The sequence below is a fragment of the Engystomops pustulosus genome, chromosome 2 (genome assembly GCF_040894005.1).
Source record: "Engystomops pustulosus chromosome 2, aEngPut4.maternal, whole genome shotgun sequence".
NCBI classification, from domain to species: domain Eukaryota; kingdom Metazoa; phylum Chordata; class Amphibia; order Anura; family Leptodactylidae; genus Engystomops; species Engystomops pustulosus.
In genome coordinates, this window is record NC_092412.1 from 11,303,617 (window position 1) to 11,326,795 (window position 23,179).

At 48.3% G+C, this 23,179-nt stretch overlaps 1 protein-coding gene across 1 annotated transcript in view; it reads right to left on the reverse strand.

The window, feature by feature from the left end:
• Nucleotides 1-23,179, reverse strand: part of LOC140116890 (uncharacterized) — a 31,155-nt gene that overhangs the window by 7,620 nt on the left and 356 nt on the right. The window contains exons 2-4 of the mRNA XM_072133323.1: nucleotides 22,440-22,543; nucleotides 21,568-21,664; nucleotides 17,233-18,528 (exon numbers count right to left, since the gene is read on the reverse strand). Of these exons, the coding sequence (XP_071989424.1) occupies nucleotides 17,233-18,528; nucleotides 21,568-21,664; nucleotides 22,440-22,543 (1,497 nt within the window). The remainder of the gene's footprint in view (nucleotides 1-17,232; nucleotides 18,529-21,567; nucleotides 21,665-22,439; nucleotides 22,544-23,179) is intronic.

Below are 23,179 nucleotides of genomic sequence, written 5' to 3' on the forward strand. Positions count from 1 at the left end.
CATCTTCTTCCCGATGCATGTGAGTGCTCATCTTGCGACTCAATCTGATCGCGTTCGCCAAAAACCCCTGTGCAATTCAGGGCAAAATCGGAAAAAATATTCGGGAAACCCGACGGACCCTTTATTTATTTTCTATAGGTCAGGCCAGGGCTTATTTCCGTACATGTACTTTTGGCAATGCTGTATACGCCCCAGCTATATCCACACATCAGCCTAATGCCTCCCCACTAGTGTGACCCCATGAGCCGCGTCTTTTCTTAACTTATACACAAATCCTTTATTTGGCTTATTATTGGTCTTTTCGGTCTTTCATCATAACTGACCGTTTTTTTACATTTTGGGATCCCCCCTACCACCCTGTAGATTTCCCTATGTCTCTTCGTACCCTCCAATTTGGGTTTCCAGTCTCTACCCCCTATTCAGCAGGATCATGGGGATTTGACATTCGGAGATCTCCTCCCGTCCCTGCGGTGTCTGCGACCGAGGTTACCACTGCCGAGAGCCAGCCTGTAGCGGGGCGCCTAAGCACGCTGCTCCCTTGGCCCTCCGATGGTCTGGCGGCTCTCGAATGCACCCCGCAGGCGTTGGGTGGACGCCATTTTGTTGTAGCCTAGTGGAGGCTGCAAGTGCACTAGGGGCGGAGCTTGAGTGCTGAGATTAGACGTATTTAATGCAGCGTGATTACCGGCAACACATGCCTTTCCAGAGGATGTCCACCGACGCCCAGCAATCGGGCAGGATTCACCTGGTGCCTATATGGCGGCACCTATAGCTGCCCAGGCATCATCTCTACCACACGTGGGGAGCGCCTCTGTCTCATTGGCCTCCACCTTATACATCACTAGAGGTAAAGATTCTCGCTGCCTCTGTACAAATATTCATGGATTCCCGGATCACTGACATTTACTGTACATATAGACCATGCGGCGGATCAGCTCCGGCTCCGGATCATCTGCACCTTCCTCACACAGGAGCTTCATGGCGAGAGCTCAAATGTTTTCATCTATTCATCCGCCATTTCTACTTCCTATAGTGACAAATCCCCCCATGTGTACAATGTGTGTGTTCCTGGAGCATGCTGAGAGCTGTAGTCCCTCCATATAGTGTGTGCTCCTGGAGCATGCTGGGAGTTGTAGTCCCTCCATATAGTGGGTGCGCTCCTGGAGCATGCTGGGAGTTGTAGTCCCTCCTCTGGTCACTTACCTCTTCTCTCCTCAGTGCAGGACACTCTCTACCTCACACACGACTCCTGCTCACTATCCACTAGTCATGTGACCCGGGGAGTGTGATGTCACTAAAGGGGGCGGGTGTACATGTATGCAGGAGAAGTGGTGGATGAAGGACCTGTGATGATGCAATAGATCATGTGATCAGTGTGGGCGGGGCGCTGGTAGTGTGTATATCACAGTGTGAGGAGGAAACACTTCAGTCAGTGACGGATGAGGTGATGGTGACACAGGAAGAAGCTGAGGAGGGAGAGGGGGGACATGGGGCTCGCAGGGCGGGTGCTGGACCAGGAGGGGGGAGTTCTCCCCAGCAGGAGGCGCCGGCGCAGGGCATGTGAGACACTGGGACAGGGCTGGGGGAATTCAGGTAAATGGAGTCACCGGGGCGGGGGGGGGGGGGGTGCAGAGGACATGGAGTCACTAGGGCTGGGCCGAGGAGATGGAGTCACTGGGCTGGGGGGATGCGGAGGACATGGAGTCACTGGGGCAGGGGGATGCGGAGGACATATAGTCACTGGGGCAGGGGGATGCGGAGGACATATAGTCACTGGGGCAGGGGGATGCGGAGGACATATAGTCACTGGGGCAGGGGGATGCGGAGGACATATAGTCACTGGGGCAGGGGGATGCGGAGGACATGGAGTCACTGGGGCAGGGGGATGCGGAGGACATATAGTCACTGGGGCAGGGGGATGCGGAGGACATGGAGTCACTGGGGCAGGGGGATGCGGAGGACATGGAGTCACTGGGCGGGGCAGGGGGATGCGGAGTACATGGAGTCACTAGGGCAGGGGGATGCGGAGGACATGGAGTCACTGGGGCAGGGGGATGCGGAGGACATGGAGTCACTGGGGCAGGGGGATGCGGAGGACATGGAGTCACTGGGGCAGGGGGATGCGGAGGACATGGAGTCACTGGGGCAGGGGGATGTGGAGGACAGGGAGTCACTGGGGCAGGGGGATGCGGAGGACATGGAGTCACTGGGGCAGGGGGATGCGGAGGACATGGAGTCACTGGGGCAGGGGGATGTGGAGGACATGGAGTCACTGGGGCAGGGGGATGCGGAGGACATAGAGTCACTGGGGCAGGGGGATGCGGAGGACATGGAGTCACTGGGCGGGGCAGGGGGATGCAGAGTACATGTAGTCACTGGGCGGGGCAGGGGGATGCAGAGGACATGGAGTCACTGGGGCAGGGGGATGCGGAGGACATGGAGTCACTGGGCGGGGCAGGGGGATGCGGAGGACATGGTGTCACTGGGCTGGGGGGATGCGGAGGACATGGAGTCACTGGGGCAGGGGGATGCGGAGGACATATAGTCACTGGGGCAGGGAGATGCGGAGGACATATAGTCACTGGGGCAGGGGGATGCGGAGGACATATAGTCACTGGGGCAGGGGGATGCGGAGGACATATAGTCACTGGGGCAGGGGGATGCGGAGGACATGGAGTCACTGGGGCAGGGGGATGCGGAGGACATGGAGTCACTGGGGCAGGGGGATGCGGAGGACATGGAGTTACTGGGGCAGGGGGATGCGGAGGACATGGAGTCACTGGGCGGGGCAGGGGGATGCGGAGGACATGTAGTCACTGGGGCAGCGGGATGCGGAGGACATGGAGTCACTGGGGCAGGGGGATGCGGAGGACATGGAGTCACTGGGGCAGGGGGATGCGGAGGACATGGAGTCACTGGGGCAGGGGGATGCGGAGGACATGGAGTCACTGGGGCAAGGCCGGGGGGATGTGGAGGACATGGAGTTGCTGGAGTCTTTTACCTCCCAACTTTCGGAGCAGTGATAGAGGACATATGTTGTAGCTCTATGAGTGCAGCAGGTATCTCTCCCCCTTTAGTGGTGGCTTTTGCCCTGCCCCTTACTCCCCCTGCACATATTATGTGCCCCCGCCACATTGTGTCCCCCATCTCATTGTTCCGCCCGGCATGAGGTTTGCGCCGAGGCTTCCTCCCGATCCCGACAGCTGATTACAGAGATCTGCCTGCACGCTCCACTCACTGTTCCACTGGTTCTGCTGTATGTAGCAGGATAGGGAGGCGCAATGTGATGATGTCATCCCTGTCTGCCGGCTCCTCCCCCTCCACGCACATAATATCCTTGAGGCCTCAGTGACAGCACGAGGAGGAGGAAGTGGAGCAGGTTAGGGACAATCCAAGGGGACTTGAGGCTCTGTTCGGGATGTAAACTACCACTGCCTCAAATTTGTGTGGCGTCTTGATTCTGACAGAGCTGTTGTGGCCTACAACAATATGCTGCAAACCCTGGCACCTGCTGGCACCAGAGAAAGTAGTAACAGGCACAGATGTAACACATCCTCCCCCTGCAGCAACAGCTCCAATACCAGCAGCAGCAGCGCCACATCCTTGCCCCTTATTTACTGCTCTTCTCATTTTAACACCTCTGCGGTTCTTGACACTGTGCTATAAGATGGCATTAGTATACAGATGCAGTAACTTCCACTGTGCTATAGAACGATATACATTCATTAGAATATTTTTATAACCTTATTTTATGGCTCTGATGGAGGCCCCGGAGGAAGCAAAAAAAAGGCTCAGTCATCCCCTGCAGGTAACAAGGGTGCGCTAAACGACAGTCTACCCACCACCGAGAAAATTATGGTATTTGTGCAGAGGCTCCAGCGTATGATAAATCTCCGCCATACAGCATATATATGTATACACACACTTGCATATATATACAGATAGGTACTTGCTTTTTTAGTGGCGGGGTCATCCGGACAGCAGGTATTCAGTGGTTGTGTCGGTGAGCAGCCAGGTGGCAGCCAAGGCAAGCGGCTGTGTCTGGGGACTGGTTGTTTGTTTGGTTGGCTGTGTTAGCGGCCAGAAAAGAGGGCCGTCCACAGTGCCGACGGGCAGGGAGGATGGATTTTGGCTGCGTCGTCAGGTGGGAGGAAAGAGCGTGCGGCCGCGCCATCGCTCATGTGGCAACTGGTGAACTGTACCATTAGGCGGGGCTGGGGGAGGGCTGGTGGCTGTTCTGTCAGGCAGGGAATAGGGTGGACTTTCAGCCGTGTAGGGCGGCGGTTGATGGAGTTCCGCTGTGCCGGCAGGTGGGGTCTCTGTGGGCAGGCACAGAGGAGTTATACTGGTCGGCCTGTTTAGGAGGGAGCGAAGGGCCTGGGAGGAGGGCATTAATTTGGTTACGCTGTCCATCCCCGGCCCCTGAGTACCATGATGAGCGCAGGATTTAAGATTCAAATTGGGTCGCAAGAGAATGCACCAGGAAGAAGAAGGTGAACTCCGGCGGACCTGAGCGGGGAAGCGACACCTGCAGGATATTGGGACAATGCACATTCTGTGAACTCCAAGGACCAGGTAAGTAAATGTGCCCCAATGTATCAAGACTAAATATCCAATACGTTTCGCGTTGTAAAAATTTCCTTATAACACTTTCCTGACTTATACCTTCTACCTCTTCTAGTGCCATCCACAGTAGTTAAGAGACATTGGGGCACACTTACTTACCTGGTCCTGTTGCAATCCCCGATCTGGAGGTTCCGACGAAGATGAAGTCCGGCGAGATTCATGTAGCTCGTGTGTCCGATTTCTTGCATCCGTCACTTCCCCGCTGAGGTCCGCCGGAGTTCTCCTTCTTCTTCCCGGTGCTTGTAAGTTGCATGTCTTGCAACACAATTTGAATTTTAAATCCCGCGCGTAGTCCGAATCCATCGGAATGTCCGACAGTCACGCCCCTCCGATTTGCGCCGCATGAAAGTCGGCGATCGCGTGCACCAAAAACCCCTGTTAAATGCGGCGAAACATGGAAAACGTTGTGGAAAGCCGACGAAAAAGTCCGCGGACCCTTAGAAAATGAGCCCCAATTTGTCCAAATTCAAAAAAGTGACATGCTAATGTGGTTTTACCAAATTTCTTTTTGTCTTTTTCTGAAAGTTTTTCTACATCTACATTTTTACCATAATTTTTGATGGCTGATTTATTCTTGTAAATACGAGTCTTGACCTGTTGGGTCGTTTGCCCAATATATGCTTGCCCACATGGACATTTTAGCATATACTCTAAAAATCTCTACAAATTTATTGATACATTTTTCTTTTTGTATATTATATCCTTCATCTGAATTACAAATTCTACCGGCCATTATAAACTGACCCTTGGGAATCCCTTTTAAACCGTTGGGGTTATGGTAGCTTTTTTTTTTTCAAGAAATTATTTCGATCTGTCGGTTTAAAGAACAACGTTGTACATATACTCCCATCTCCTTTCTTTGAGACTTCAACATCCAAAAAGCATATCTTATGTTCTTGAACCTCAGCCAATAATTCAATAAGTTGGGAATTCAAAAATATCTGACCCAAGTTTTGGCCAGATGTCCGTATTCACTGCTGGAGAGGTAATGGCCTCAAACCAGGACATAAAAAGATTAGCAAGACTTGGAGCCACAGGGGACCCCATAGAAGTCCCCTGCAGCTGCATGTAAAACTCAAATCTAAAGTAGTTTTTATTCAAAATTATATCCAACAAACTCATCAGGAAATTAATGAAGGCATTGAATAGAGTATGATCTTCACTCAATTTTTCTCCCACCCCTAACATACCTTCCAAAGGGAAGATACATCAGACTTATCACATTTCTCAATTCTATCTAAAAAATCACCAGTATCCTTTAGACAATTATGTAGTCTCTTTACCATAGGTCAGTGTTGGCGAACCTTTTAGGGACCGAGTGCCCAAACTACAACCAAACCCATTTATTCAAATGCAAAGTGCCAACGTGGCAATTTAAGAAGAGGAGAAATTCTGACTATCATTGTAGCTTCCAGGGTCCCCTGAACAGGAAGAATTGCGGGGGCCCAGAGCAGGAGCTCCAATAATAACGCAGCCTTGTCTGCACCTCAATGCTTCTCCTGTAGTCCCAGGCAGCTAAGGATGTGTAGCTTTAAAATAGCACTGAGCACAGCACATCCTGTGTGGCCAAGGACTGCAGGAGGTGGTTTTGAGTCCTGTCTGGAAACTCTGTTCTGGGGTAATGGCCTGGGTGCCCAGAAGGAGTGCTCCGAGTGCCACCTCTGGCACCAGTGCCATAGGTTGTAAGAAAATATAGACAGCTAGAGGGTACAGAAATGAATTTACCGCATTTATCTCCGCTTTTGATAGACATTCCCACTTGATTAAGAGAACAATTAAGAAACATTGGTCTTTGTTAAAATATGGCAGAAAGTATGGACAGCTATTTAGAGATCCTTGAGGTACATTTATAGAAAAGGACAATTAATAGGGAATAAACTAATTTGGGTAGACTTAAAAAAAGAAACAGTCTAGACAATAACAGTTGGGATAAGACGAGGCAGGCACCGGGGTAGGGGGACGATGACGTAAGTGGCACCCGGTTTTCACCAGAGCTGCAAAGCGGGTTAGACTTGCTGCAGTGTGGTACCACCAGGTCGCTGCACAGGCACGATTTTGTCCGCGGCGGCGGCCAAGGCGTAGTACAAAGGCGTGAGCCAGAAGCGTGGTCAGAGACAGACAGAAGGTCGAGACAGGACGCACAGGATCAGAGTCGGGGACTTAGTGGTAGGTCAGGACCGATGGCACATTAGCGAAGTCAGAAATGGAATTGAGGTCACAAAGGGAAATCGGGATAATCGCAAAGGGAATGGAACAAAGCTTTCTTGCAGGCATAGAAGCACAAAGATCTGACAGGGATCACAGGAAGAGTCTGACCCCTTATATGTTGTCTGCACCAAAATCCGATCACGTGCGCCACAATCCCCTTTTAAATTCTGCTCAAACCGGTAATTGTCGTAATATCCAACGTTTGTGTGGTTCGCAGACCCTTAGTAAATGAGCCCCAATATATAGTGGAAGTTCATGTAGCTAGAAGATATGGTTAAAAAAACCGGTTGGCAAGACGAGGAGATGACGGCAGACCTGGCAAATGCACAAAGTGGGACATCTTGGAGAACCGATCTGTTACCATCCAGATTACTGTATTACCGGAAGAAAATGGGAGATCCATAACAAAGTCCATGGCTATGCAAGTCCACGGGCAACTGGGTATCTGTTACAGGCACAGGAAGCGCAGGAACTCACAAATTCTCAAATGTCCCTGACCAGATCTGGCCACCGGTAGTAACAAGATATGAGAACGGCAGACCTCTGCACCCCAGGGTGCCCAGCCACACGAGAGCAATGTCCCTAAGCTAGTATCCTCTTCCGAAGAGCAGGTCGTACATAAGTCTTGCCAGGAGGAAGCTGCCATAGGTCCACAGGAGCGGCAACAACCAGGGGGAACAACATGACGAGGAGCCGGTTCTTCCCCAATCACATCAGAGGCACGAGAGAGAGCATCGGCCTTAACATTCTTCTCTACAGAATGATACAGAAATGTATCATAAAATTGTAGCTGGAGAAGATGAGGGACCAACGAGCCTGTCAAGGATTGAAACGCTGGGTAGTCTGACAGTTCCTGCACTCCTCCAGAGGTTTCACAAGAGGAGAAGGCGGAGGAAGAAGAGGGGCCCTAAGGGCAGGGGGGGGGGAGTACTGTCACAGGCGCACCCGCGATCTATGTTGAGGATCGGGGGAACACCCGTGGCGCTCTGTGTGACGCGGCACCCCCCCGGTCCGGATTTACCTTTCCACAAGCCTGCTTCCCAACTGGCTAGGGTGTGTGCACGCCGGCTCTCCAGGACTTAAAGGGCCAGTGTCCTCCTGATTGGCGCTGGTTATTTCCGGGTGGTTATATAACCCAGCAGCTCCCTTCCTTCCCAGCTGGATTTTCCATGGCCTCTACCAAGCTTCTAAGCTACTCCTGTGAAGAGAAAGCCTTCCAGCGTGCCTGTTTTCCTGCGTTTCTACGTTCCTGTGTCTCCAGTGTTCCTGCATTCCAGTGTGTTCCCGTGTCCCAGCCTGCCTCCTAGTTCCTGCTGTGCCTTCCAGGGTTCCAATCTAGCGCTGTCTTCAGTCCGTGCCTGCGTTCTTGCTCCATGTTCCTGCAGTGCCTTACAGGATTCCAGTCCAGCGCTGTACACCTACACCTGCTGTCATCCCGGGCTCGGACTGTTCCTGCATTGCTTCCTTGGCTGCCACCGTGGGCATAGTACCTTCCCCCCGCGGTGGTCCGAAGGGTCCACTGACTACCGGCTACCTCTTCAGACTGTAGCCGCAACCCTGACAGTGGGCTACCTCTCCTGACTGTAGCCTCACTCTCATCATCCCTGACACCCAACACATCTGATATGACCTTTTCCACCACGTGCTAGAACGGGATGATGGATGGGCAGGTCCAAAATATATGGTGAACGGTCAGCCTCCCTTAACCATATCTGACATATATCCAGTGCATTGAGGAATATTTGGTGTAACAGAGCGGTGGTACCAAAATAGCATGAGTTTAAATTGGTTTTCCCTATATTGGACACACTTGGCTGCCCTATCCCAGATGGTCTGCCAGGTCAGGGGGTCCAGAGTTCTCCCTATGAATGTCTCCCACTTGTGTCTGTAGTGTACTGGTCTATCAAAATTCTGTAGATGGTTGAAATTAGCCCCACGGTTGAGTTGCTTTCCTTCTCTGAAGTGCTGTTGTCAGCACCTGTCCAGCAAACGCGAAACCACAACCAGGCTTGGCGCTAGCTGTCAGACTAGGTAAGTGGTGGCGAACTCACCCTGCGACATCCCTGCGGGCTAAGGCCCTGCCTAAAGGAACAAGTATGAATAGCCGTCCCACTGCTCCCAGTCACCTTCCGTGCCTGTACTGAAAGAGTTAACTAAGCAGCCATTAAGGAGATGGGAATGGAGCAACACAACAACGTCCATTCGGGACAACAAATAAAGGCTCCAGTCGGCAGGATCGCGCTAAAGAGCTGTGTGGGCCTATGCGAGATCAGGCCAGGTTGTTGGGAGATCCTCAGGGGGGTTGGGAGTGGTCTTTTCTTATTCGCTGGGGACCATTCTGACGGGGGAGTCTGTTGCGATGGAGATATTTCCCAGTCTTCTTTGTCCGGAACATTTATACAGAAGGGCTTTGCATAAGCCAAAGAGATCTGCATTGGATTGGAGGGGGGAGGACTGTCCATTTTGTGTGGCCAGTAGAGCAAATGGGAACGCCCACAGCAGTAACATATGCCATTGTCTTGTAGCTGGGTCAATAGTGGTTTTAGCTGTCGTCTCTTATATAGTGTGAGCCACGATAGAACAGCGAAGATCTGTACTGGTGCTCCGTGGAACTCTCGGGGCCATTCTGCCTAGCGCTTGCCACAATTTTTTCCTTCAATTCATAGTCCACCAAGTGGACCAAATTATATGTCTGGGCCTATTTGCGGACCCTTTAGGGACCCAGGGTTCTGTGGACTCGATAGAATTTTATTTTATGAGATTCCGGTTCTTACAGGATGTGATTGAATAGCTGTTTCAGCAGTGCCTTGACATCTTCCTAGTTCAGGGACGCCTCTAATTCTGATGTTGTTTCGTCTGCCACAGTTGTCTAAGTCTTCAATGTGGCGGTTCATGTCCCACATAAGGTAAGCTTGGGCTGTGACATTATCTTGCAATTGGGATACATAAGTTCTGGTGTTATTGTGAGCCATCTCTAATCCATCCACTCTATCCACCAGAGACTTCATGTCTTCTCTGACCATGTTCAGTTCAGTACAAAAGCTGTCCTTTACCTCTTCTACTAGGATTTTGAAATCTGACTTGGTTGCGAGGCTTTGAAGAATATGTTATAGTTCAGGCCATGATGTAGCAGGTTCACTGTTGGTCTGGTGGTCTGTGGAGGTCATACTGGCCGGTGACATCCAGGGGTCATTCTGGGACACCAGCCCCGAAAGAGAGGGGGTGGCGTCCAGTCCATCATTATGCCAGGGTGGCCGTCTCAAGTGTAAATGAGCACTAGGGGCTTTAGGGGGTCTTTGCGGTAAGAGGCCCTCTGGGCTATTAAGGGGTGCTTCATGTTTCCCGGCCTTGGGTAGGGCTGCCAGGTTCGGACTCCTCAGGTGGACTGCCCCCACCCTCCTGATGGTGGACAGCTGGCCGAGCCTGGGGCAATCCCGAATTCTCTTTTTGGGCCCACCTTAGTCATCCTCATGGGCAACTGCTGCTGCTGTCTGCGTGGGCTTTTTTGCCTCTTTGCACCCAGCAGTTGGGTGAGGGGGTGTCTGGGCAGCTAGGTGGTCACCAGCGGGAGTACCTGATGGGGGAATCCGTTCTCCTTTCCGTATAGGATTCTGCAGGGGTTCATGCCGGCTCTCCTCTCATCCCACCTTCACTTCCCGCCCAGGGTCGGACGTCTCTAGTGCCTGTAAAGGCGGCCACTGGGTCTCCGAGATTAGCTGGAGACAGGGACTCATGGAGGACTCGCTTAATGGGTCTCCTTTATACTGTGGTCAGGCCGGGCGTGAGAGAGTGGCTGTAGCCGTTTGGTTGGATCTTGGCTGTGATCCTTTTGTTGTGGCGAACGGCATTCCGGAGCACCGTATCTGCCGCGGCGACTCATGTGGCTGTGCCGGATCTGCACCGGATCTGGTGCCCTGGGAGGATGTCAGGAACCAATCCATCAGTGAGCTTTCAATCTCTGGTTGTCCCCGGGGATGCTTGTGGAGCTGCTGGAAGGTGCTAGGAGTGGGAGCTAGGCGAGATGCGTCCTACTCCATGCGGTGCTGTACGTGGCCCCACAATAATCGCATTGTCATTTTTTAATGGCTATACAATCTTTTTTTTTTTTTTTTTTTTTTTTTTGCAATTTGGACAAATAAGGGCTTATTTTCTGCGACATGAGATTCGCTTTACAATACTTCATTTCAGTAGGTCCATTTATTTTCATTTCAGTTTAGTATGAATCTCTGATCTTGGGTGATAGGAGCGGGTGTTGGCTGTAATATATAGCCGACACTCGCAGCTTCTGGCATCGACTCCGTTTGGCATTCGGTGCCAGAAGCGGGACGTAGTACTACGCCCAATGTCGGGTACACTAGACTATTGTTTGCGACTTCTCCCTATGTTAACATTGCATTAGTCTTCTCACCAACCAATCTTCTGCATCCGCTGGGCTGTCAAAAAAATTTTTTAAAAAAATCCTGCCAGATTATGATGTTCCCGGCCAAGCACGGAGTAGAGTATTGACTATTTTCTTTCTGCAGTTAAGCCTTAATTTCTAAGAAGTATTTCCTCTTCTTTTGAGTTTCTAAAGCATAATCTGGAGAAATTCTTCTATTATTACCGGTCAACTCTGTTTCCTTTCTCTCTGGCCTTCCTGAGAACCCAATCTCTGTCTTTAGATGCCATAAACGTCACCAACATTATTCTAGACCTGCTTCCAGGTGGAGGAGGTTTCATGGGTATTCTATGTGCTCTCTCCATGCATTCTGGCATCGAAAAATTTTCTTGCCTAAACTTATTGAAACAAACTTTGTACAAATTGGGTGGAATCTTCCTCTTCTGTTCCTTCTGGGAAGCCTACACACCAAATATTTTATCTTCTAGATCTATTTTCTAAATCCAGGAATTTTTTAATGTCCTTATTTTCCAATTTTAAAACATCAACCTCTTTCTGGACTTGTTTTTTTCCAGTCTTGTCTGATATTTTATTCTCTGTCTCTTCTATTTTTCTATATCTGCTCTAATCAATCCAGGGACTTCCTTGAAAGAACCCATTTGTGTTACCAGACTGCTGATTTTTCTTGTTTGTCTCCCCCCCCCCCCACGTATATCCCGTCCCACTTTGTTGCAGCAGTGGCATTTGAATGGACTGTTGATCTTTTTGTTCCCCACGATCGTGCCCCCTATCCCCGGGATTTTACAGTCACTGCATGCGTCAGTATAGGCTAAAGGATCTAATACTCTGCAGTTCATCAGTTTTGCTGGGCATTATAACGAACATGCAATCTGATTGCTTGTTCATGTATCATAGTTGGGGACTATGGGACATTAACAAGTTACTTGGTGGCCCATCCTGTTTGGTGGAGAGTGAATGCTGATTGCATCCAAAGAACACCAGACATACTGTGCAGCATGGGGAGGGGGGGATGTCATGGTGAGGGGCTGTTTCTCTGCAAAGGTGCCAGTTTGACTGATCCATGTACATGTAAGAGTGAAAGGGACCACGTATTGTGAGATTTTCAATGCAAAACTTCTATCGAGTAAGGGCATTGAAGATGAAATGTGGCTGGATCTTCCAGCATGACAATGATCCCAAGCACAGAGCAAGGGCGACGAAGGAGTGGATTCATAGGAAGCATTTCAAGGTCCTTGGGTGCCTAACCAGTCTCCAGATCTCAACCCCATAGAAAACCTTTGGAGGGAGTTAAAAGTCCATGTTTCCGGGCAACAGCCCAAAAACATTCCCTGCTCTAGAGGAGATCTGCATGAAGGAATGGGCCAATATACCAGCAGCAGTGTGGACCTACCTAGTCAAGACTTTCAGAAAACACTTGACCCCTGTCATTGCCAACAAATGATATAACAAGGTATTGAGATGAACTTTTGTTATTGACCAGATACTTTTTTTCATGTGATTTTCTGGAATAGTTTACTCATTTTGTCTCTCATAGTTGAGGTCAATCTATGAGGTCATCTTTTTAAGTGGGAGAACTTGCACAATTGGTGTCTAACTTAATACTTTTTTTCCCCATTGTGTCTGTCCTCCCAAACTACACCCTTCACCTTCTCAAAGCAGACATATAGTAAATGGTAGTTTTATCAACCAAATTAGTTCCTAGCCGTCTGTCTGAAAAGGAGATGATTTAGAATTTAGAAATTCTCACCAAATTTTAGTTTGTTTTATAAATAAACGTAAGACATATGAAAAAAAAACACCACTAACTTGAAGATCACCTGATGAGAAAATACCTTTAACAATTGAATTCACCTGCTATATACATACACTTTTTCAACTGTCCCTGAAAAAGTTTGTTGTTCTTGGATACAACCACGGCTACTAAAGTGATTGCACAAAGAAACAAATTTACTGCCCAAATTATGTCCCACAGCCGTCCTGTGGTAATAAATGCTGAATCAGGGGTTCGAGCAGGTCTCAATAGTGCATATGAAACCACCGGTGCCGTAGTGTAGGGGTGGTCGTGTCTAAGAACAGCTATTTAGTTTCTAAGAGACAACATGGTGATATTTATGGTAAATTATCTTCACATAGGTACATTTTTTTAATAACATCTAATTAAATAAATGTATGCGTATGATAGATTAAATTAATTGTGAATGCCCAGATAGAAATGTTGCATAATTCTTAGGGGGGGGGGAGAGGAATTTTTTTTTTTTTGTAAATACATTTTTATTAAAGTTTGGACATAAGATCACAAAAGCATGCATATCTCACCACATGTTTTCTGTATGCCTATAATACACCCTTAGCTTCGTATTAGAGCTAGTCAGATAGCATAATTGCTCGGTTCCCGAGAATGATCTTCATACCTTAGATACACGTGAAAATCTTGATCATACCACGGGAAGAGGAGTTTTTTTTTACACATTCAGCACAAACCAGGTTTTATTAGTGCACTACGAATTCCTGGAAACTCAAGAAAAAGTCAGTTTGTTGCCTTTAGCCAGATGTTACCATTTGATTTAACCCCTTCCCGCACCCTGGGGTAACTGGACGTAGAGTTACAGCATGATGGCTGCGCGGGATCAGAAGCTGAGCCTTAGTGATCACCGCGGGATCCAGGCAGTACGCCTGTTTAACCTTATAGACACCGCAGACATAGTGACTGCGGCGTCTATAGTGGATTGCCGTGACGATCGGCAACCTCCATGCAGGGCACGGGGGTGCTGATCGTTGCCATGGCAGCCCTGAGGTCCGATGGAGGACTCCAGGGCTGCCTTCACTAAAAGGCTGCAGAATGCAGAGGTGGACTGTGTAATATGCTGCAATACATAAGTATTGCTGTATTTTACAATGAAAAAAAAAGTGATTATTTAACTCCTTCCCGATATTGGATGTAGTGCCACGTCACGGGCGGCAAGGAATTGCCGCATCGTGACGTAGTGCTACGTCCAGCTTCTGGCACCGGCTGGCGAATGGCAGCGGTGACACTCGCGAGGAGCAGCCGCTGGATTCCGGCGAGGTGAGTATCGTGGGAGTGGAGGTACACGGGTGCGCCTGCGACACATGACAGTACCCCCCTTCGGCATCCCCCTCTTCTTGGTTTGAAGAACAGAACGGTCCAGAATGCTGTCTTCTGGCTCCCAAGACCTCTCCTCCGGCCTGAAGCCCCTCCAGTCGACAAGAACTGCTTCCCTCTGTCCGACTTCATACCCAGGACCTCTTTCATCTCATACACATCAGAGAAGTCTGCCTCAGGAGCTGGAGGTGGTACTTGCCTGGTGAAGCGGTTCAGGATGACAGGGTGGACATGGAAGGCATTCGGGATGTGCATGGTTGGAGGAAGGCACAGCTTATAGGTCACCAGGTTTATGTGTTTCAGCACCTCCAATGGACCCAGATAGCAAGGACCATGCTTGTAGCTGGTAATCTTCAGCCGGAACGAATCTTGAAGACAGCCACACTTTATCAACCGGGGAGAAGACTGGAGAAAACCTGCCTGGGTCTTGGTGTGGGCGGACGAAGTAGAGATTGCTGTGTTTGCTCCAAGATGGATCTGAGGTCTTAAACCAATTCCTCCACGGCAGGATCATCAGAAGGCACTGACAGAGGAAGAGGCGGGAACTTGGTCCTGTTTTCTGTGAACTGTTTAATCGTAGTATGTCAGCTGCTGTGGTTCCTACGTTAACACCCATAATTATGAAGGTGTTTGAACGTTTTATTCTGAGACATCTTGCTGAAGTAGTTGGACCGTATCTTGACCCTCTACAATTCGCATACCAACCACGTCTGGGTGTGGAGGATGCGATTCTTTACCTGCTTCACAGGGTATACATGCATCTGGACGAGCCGGGGTCTGAGATTAGGATAATGTTCTTCGACTTTGGGAGTGCTTTTAATAGGATTATCCCGAAACATCTATGTCAGAAATTGCGTAAAATGGGGGTTGGTTCTGGCCTAATCCAGTGGATCTTTAATTATCTGACATTAAGACCGCAGAAGGTGAAAATTGGAAACACTGTGTCGGATGTGGCTGTGAGTAACATTGGAGCTCCACAGGGGACTGTCCTTGCCCCGTTTTTATTTACCATCTACACTGCAGACTTCCAAAAAACTAGAAGTCAATGTTTCTTGCAGAAGTACTCGGATGACACTGCGATAATAGGGTGTATAAAAGAGGGAGACTTGACTGAGTACTGGTCGACTATTGACTTGTTCTCGGAGTGGTGTGAAACAAATGGATTGGCATTGAATTTATCGAAGACCAAGGAAATGGTAATTAGTTTCCAAAAAGAACGTGATACTGATGGTGAGCCTACGAAGATTAGGGGTGTCGCAGTGGAACACGTCACAAACTATAAGTATCTGGGCATCTATCTGGATGATAAGTTATTGTGGCATATAAATTCAGAGAAATTGTATAAAAAGGCGTCTGGGAGACTTTACTTTTTAAGATCCCTTAGGTCTTTTGATGTGGACCGTAGGATGTTGATGTCCTTTTACCAGTCTGTAATTGGAAGTGTTTTATTTTATGTGGTGGTGTGCTGGGGAAAAAATGCACGCACGACTGACGTAAACAAATTTAAGAAATTGGTTAGGAAGGTGAGCTCAATTGTTGGCTCTAAGACGGAGGATTGGGAGTCAGTCTTGTGTGCATGTATGCTCTCCAAATTTAAGTCCATTGTATGTAACGAGAAAAACCCATTACATAACACACTGATTGGTCAACGTAGCACATTTAGTGATCGGTTTCTGCATATTAAATGTAGAACGAATCGTTTTAAAAACTCTTTCATACCTAGGGTAATTCCACTAGTTAACTTGGGCAAGTAATTAATATTATTTTTAACCACGGTGCTTTCTTTCTTTTAACCGTCTTTTAAAAAATCTTTTACTTATCTGTGGATGTATTTAATTGCTTGTAATATATGTATACTAGTATCTTGTTTGTTTGTATATGTATAATTGTGATCATAAATGGAGGTGTTGTTGCTGTCGTTGTGACAAAATCAATTTCCCCTATGGGGACAATAAAGCATTCTATTCTATTCTATGTCGTCCAAAGACAACAAAGAAGGGAGCGGCACCGTAGATAGCCATTTATAGCAGCCCATAGTCTGGTTGACCCTCTCCACTTGTCTGTTAGTCTGCGTCTGATAGGTAAAAGAGAAGTCCAGCTTAACTTGCAGTTGGCTGCACAAGGAACGCCAGAACTTGGAAACAAACTGGACCCATCGGTCAGAGAGGATGTGTTGAGGAAGCCCCCCAAAGATGTGAAGAAAGAACAAGCTGGCAAGGCATGAAGCCGACGGCAGACCAGGCAAAGGCACAAACTGGGACATCTTGGAGCACCTATCCATTACCACCCAGATGACTGTATTACCGGAAGAAGATGGGAGATCCGTAATAAAGTCCATGGCTATGTGAGTCCACATGCAACTGGGTATCGGCAACGGCAGGGGCAGACCTGCTGGCTTGAAACGTGAAGACTTGTTACGGGCACAGGAAATTGTTAAAGGAATTGTACCACCAGGATCAAGGAATGTAAACCATGAACACTTAGATGCACGCGAGTGTCCCATCTGGTAGGATTCACTCTTATTTTAGCTTCTGATGCCCTTTCTTTGACAAAAAAACGCTTTAAAAATGATGCAAATGAGCCTGAGGGCTCTGGGCTCTATTATAACCTATGGAGCCAAGACCCCTTAGGCCCATCCTGGTTGTAATTTTCCTTTAATAATCAGGAAATCTGACATTTGTACTTTAATTTGTTCTCATCTTAAAGGAGATAAGACAAACACTACAGTGATCAGGAACAAGTGGAAGGAGTACCCTGCCCCTGAGGGCTCTCAATCCATATAAGAGGATAAGACACAAGGTGAGGAGCAGATCAGGGCAGGTATTGTGTGTTGTAGGTCATCCTAAACAGGTGGGTTTTTCAAGTTACAATACATTTTAACGCGGCTTATCTCCTGTGTGAGTTCTCTGATGTCTTAGAAGAGATGATTTGAGAGAATAGCATTTCCCACATTCAGTACAAGAAAATGGCTTCTCTCCTGTGTGAGTTCTCTGATGACCAACAAGATCTGCTTTCTTAATAAAACATTTCCCACATTCAGTACATGAAAATGGCTTCTCTCCTGTGTGAGTTCTCTGATGAACAACAAGATCTGCTTTCGTAAAAAAACCTTTTCCACATTCAGTACATGAAAATGGCTTCTCTCCTGTGTGATTTGTCATGTGCCTAATAACCATTGAATAATCCCTGAAACATTTCCCACATTCCGTACATGGAAATGGCTTCTCTTCTGTGTGAATTCTCTGATGGGTAACAAGAACTGGTTTCCGGAGAAAACATTTTCCACATTCTGAACATGAAAATGGCTTCACCCCTGTGTGAGCTTTCTGATGATTAACACAGTCTGCTTTCTTTACAAAACATTTTCCACATTCTGAACATGAAAATGGCTTCACCCCTGTGTGAGTTCTCTGATGATTAACACAATCTGCTTTCTTTACAAAACATTTTCCACATTCTGCACATGAAAATGGCTTCTCTCCTGTGTGAATTCTCTGATGACCAACAAGATCTGCTTTCTTAGAAAAACATTTCCCACATTCAGTACATGAAAATGGCTTCTCTCCTGTGTGAATTGTCATGTGCCTAATAACCATCGAATAATCCCTGAAACATTTCCCACATTCTGTACATGGAAATGGTTTCTCTCCTGTGTGAATTCTCTGATGGTTATCAAGAAGTGATTTCCGAATAAAACATTTTCCACATTCAGGACATGCAAATGGCTTCTCTCCTGTGTGAGTTCTCTGATGCATAATAAAATTTGATCTATGAGCAAAACATTTCCCACATTCTGAACATACAAATGGCTTCTCCCCTGTGTGAATTCTCTGATGACTAACAAGAGCTGCTTTCTCAGTAAAACATTTCCCACATTCAGTGCATATATGTTGTTTCTTCCCTTTGTGACTTCTCTGGTGTTTAACAAAACTTGATTTCGAGCTATATTTTTTCTCACATTCTGAACATGAATAAACCTTTTCCTCTCGGTGACTTTGAAGATGAATGAGGAGATTTAATTCTTGACTAAAAGACTTCTCACATATCGGACATGAAAACTGCCTCTTATCTCCATGATTTCCCTCCTCTGTGGAAAGATGTGACTGATTATCTTGTACTTCACCACAAGGAGATGAGGGGGGACGTCCATGGGAACCTCTTGTACTTTCATCTCCTGGAAAATATAACCAAGAAATTAATATTGGAAGTTACGAGCAGAAGTAAAGCGGCCTGTCAGTAACATACAGTCATCTATGGAGAGAAAGTTCATGAATATTACAAATATAAACCACTGACATATAATTCCATTATAATCCAACTGCCAGAAATGATCAAATCCTTAGAATCCGGATTCTTCTACTTTCCTGGTATTGAGTCCATATAAGTGTTTAGTAGCCCGTATTTCGAAGAAAAATTGTAACTTGTTTGTATCTTATGCAACTTTATTATTTTGTATTTTTTTTGAGAAGTTGGGCTACGACAGAGGTACAACTGACCCCCATTGTCATGACCAACGGGGGTCCCATCACTGAGACCCCAACCAATCAGCAAGGTAGCTCCTATCCGTCCACCCACCAAATTTATTTACCCCCTGAAGATCGTAACATTATTTTCATAAATGTTTCGCTTCCCGTCTTAAAAAGATCTAGAACTTTTTCATTTTACCGTGTACAGAGCTGCGTTAGGGCTTATTTTCGCTCCAAATAATACACTTCCTTTATTCTTTGGCTTGGTATACAGGTTATACAGGTTTTAAGGCGTTTTAATACATTTTTAAAAATTGACATTTTCACTGCTTTCATTTTTTGGACTTTACGGCCTTTTGATCACTTTTTATTAAATTTTTTATGTGATGCAAAATTGCGAAAAAGTGCCGTTTCAGGCATTTGGGGGATATTTTCCATTATGGGTTACACCACCGGGAATAACCCATTCTTTATTTTCGTAGATCGGGCATTTTGGGACGTGTCGAAACCAACATGTTTATGACTTCTTTTGTTTATTTATATATCAGTTCTAGGAAAAGGAGGGCTTTTTGAACTTGTTTTTACTGTATTTATAGACCTCATAGAGCACTTAAATCCTAGATTATTACTACCATCTACTGAAATGGTGCCGTTTTGCAGCAGATGCCAGTATTAGAGGTGATCCGTCACTGCCTGTAATACATGGGCAGTGTTAGATCTCTCCCATTGACAGGTGCTGGAGACTTCTAGAGACTCCAGGCTGTCATGTAAACGGATCGTCGCTTCACAGTGACGTCACGGGGAGCAGTGATACTCCCAAGATGGATTTAGTTGTGACTGGAGACATTGCCAGCAGAATTTAAGAGGTTAACAGCAGGTGTTACCGCTGGGTGTTTACTGCATAATGCAGCAAACCCCAAGTGTGTATGACGAGAGCTCATTGGGTGAGCCCCCTTCATATGTCCTTAACAGCTGCATGACAGATATATCCGTCAGTGAGTGTTAGGGAGTTAATTTGTAAATCCCCTTTAGAAGTTATATTAATACACTCACACATGCCTGATGTGTCTTTACTAATTATCAAAGTATCTTTATGTTGAAAAAAAACCCAAAAAAACATTAATGACTGTAGCAGATAGAAAGATTATGACGACATATACTGAAGGTTCCACCAGTCACCAATCAGCAGGGAGAGCACAGGACCTCAGCACCGACCATGGGACATCACTGGTTTCTCACACGCCTCTGCTGGGATTCTTCTCCGCTCTTCTCCCAGTCTCTTCCACAGTTCTGTGACTGTTGTGGGTTTCTTGGCCATAGCATTCTCACCAAGGTGTCAGACTTAGAGGTTGTGGATCCTCTGAACCACTGCGGACAATGACACAAGCCACTACCTGGGACCAGAGTCTAAGTGGCACCCGGTTTTCACCAGAGCCCGCCGCAAAGCGGGTTGGACTTGCTGCAGCGTGGTACCACCAGGTCGTTCCACAGGCCTGACTTCTCTGCAGTGGCAGCCAATCTCGTAGTCGGGGACAGGCAGGAGGTCTGATCCTGTGTTGCCCGTACTGAGTCGGAGACGTAGCAACAGGTCAGGGCAGGCGGCAAAGGAGCGAAGTCAGAAACGGAACCGGGGGTCACAACAGGAATTCACAGAAACAGCGCAAGGCATAAACACAGCTTTCTCTAGGGCTCTAAGCACAAAGATCCGGCATGGTATGATGGGAGAGGCAGGTTTAAATATCCTCATGGGAAAATGGCCAGCGGCAATAAATGGTGCGCTGGCCCTTTAAATTTCCTGAGACCAGCGCGCGTCCTAGAGCGCGGGGATGGGCGCACACGGAGCGATGCCGGGACTCGGGGACAGGTATGTGGTGCTGCGCCTGCGAGGAGCAAGGGGCACGGGTGAACCTGTGATCCGCGATATGGGTCACGAGACCACCGGTGATGGTACCCCCCTTCGGCCTCCCCCTCTTCTTGGGCTGGAGGAATCTCTGCAGGAGATGACGGTCCAGGATATTGTCCCATGACCTCTCTTCCAGCCCAAACCCCTTCCAGTCGACCAAAAAGAACCGCTTCCCCTTTACCATCTTCATGTCAAGGATCTCCTTTACCTCATAGGTGTCGGTGGAAGTACTTGCTGGAAGAAGCAATTTAGGATGACAGGCTTGAGCAGGGAGACATGGAATGAGTACGGGATGGACATGGTGGGAGGAAGGCGCAACTTGTAGGACACCGGATTGCTATGAGTCAGGACTGTGAAAAGACCCAGGAATCGAGGACCAAGCTTGTACCTGGGCATCTTCACCCGGATGTACCTGGAGGATAACCAAACCTTGTCCCCAGGAGAGAAGACAGGAGGGGGCCTGCGTTTTGGTGCGGTCAGACGCCCGAAGTAGGGATTGCTGAGTCTGTTCCCAGATGGAATTGAGGTCCTGCACCAATTCTTCCACCACAGGAACATCCGAGGGAACTGAGTGAGGAAGCGGTGGGCGTGGAATTCTCCTGTAGACAATAAAGAATGGGGCTGCACCAGCAGATTCCGAGTCCAGAGAGTTGTAGGAGAACTCTGCCCACGGCAATAAAGTGGACCAGTCGCCTCACGGGCAGAGACAAAATGACGAAGGCAGCAGCCCAGAGTCTGGTTAACCCTCTCCACTTGTCCATTGGACTGAGGATGGTAAGCTGAGGAGAAATCCAACTTTACCTGCAGTTGGCTGCAGAGAGAACGCCGGAAGCAGGAAACAAACTGAACTCTACGATCAGAGATGATGTGTAGTTGAGGACCATGAAGCCGAAAGATATGCTGGGAGAAGAGGCTGGAAAGACGTGGAGCAGACGATAGACCTGGAAGAGGGACAAAATGAGACATATTTGAAAACCGGTCTGTCACCACCCAGATGACGGTATTGCCTGAGGAGGATGGAAGGTCCGTGACAAAGTCCATAGCGCCTGGGTATCGGCAACGGAAGCAAGAGACCAGCCAGCTTTAGACAAGGCGGCTTATTACGGGCACAGGAGGTGTAGGATCCCACAAAGTCCCGAACATCCTTGACCAAGTCAGGCCACCATTAGTAGCGGGAAATGAGGGCCACGGAGTGTTGCACCCCAGGGTGCCCAGCCAGGCGTGAAGAATGTCCCCACAACAACATCTTCTTCTACAGAGCAAGTCGGACCTGCGTCTTTCCAGGGGGAAGCTGCCGAAGATCCACTGGAGGGCCTGCAACCAACGGTTCCGGAAAGATGATATGCTGATAAACCGGCTCCTCTTCAACGACATCTGAGGCACGGGAAAGGGCATCCGACTTGATATTCTTCTCCGCAGGTTGGAAGTGGATCATCAGGTTGAAGCAGGAGAAGAATAGTTACCAACAGGCTTGCCGTTAAGACGTTGAACTGTGTGGAGGTACGAGAGGTTCTTATGATCTGTGTAAACACAGACTGGATGGCGAGCTCCCTCCAAAAGATATCGCCATTCTTCCAGGGCATGTTTGATGGCCAAAAGTTCTTTATCCCCAATAGAGTAGTTCTTCTCTGTGGGAGAAAAAGTTTTGGAAAAAAAGCTGCACGTGAGCATTCAGCCCTTAGGCCCTTTCTGGGTTAGCACAGCCCCTGCACCGACAGAAGATGTGTCCACCTCCAGAATAAAAGACTTCTTCGTATCGGGTCTAGAGAGAACTGGAGCTGTGGCAAAGGCGGATTTTAACTTTGCGAAGGCTTCTTCAGCTGCCGAAGGCCAGAGGCGTGGATTAGCGCCCTTACTGGTGAGCGCCACGATAGGAGCGACTACAGTAGAAAAATGTGGGACAAACTGTCGGTACTAGTTCGCGAATCCCAGGAACCTCTGAATGGCTCGAAGACCTTCTGGACGTGTCCACTGCAGAACTGCAGAAAGTTTAGCAAGATCCATCTGGAGACCAGCGGGATCCATGGCTGGATCTGACTGTCAGGCTTAGAGGTTGTGGATCCTCTAAACCACTGCGGACGATGACCCAAGCCACTACCTGGGACCAGAGTCTAAGTGGCACCTGATCTTCACCAGAGCCCGCCGCAAAGCGGGTTGGACGTACTGCGGCGTGGTACTACCAAGTCGTTCCACAGGCCTGACTTCTCCGCAGTGGCAGCCAATCTCGTAGTCGGGGACAGGCAGGAGGTCAGTACAGGCAACACAGGATCAGAGTCGGAGACGTAGCAACAGGTCAGGGCAGGCGGCAAAGGAGCGAAGTCAGAAACTGAACCGGGGTCACAACAGGAATTCACAGAAACAGCACAAGGCATAAACACAGCTTTCTCTAGGGCTCCAAGCCCTCTGTTGTGACAGAGCTCACAGCCTGGTGAGCTGACATCAGTGGGAGAAGGTGG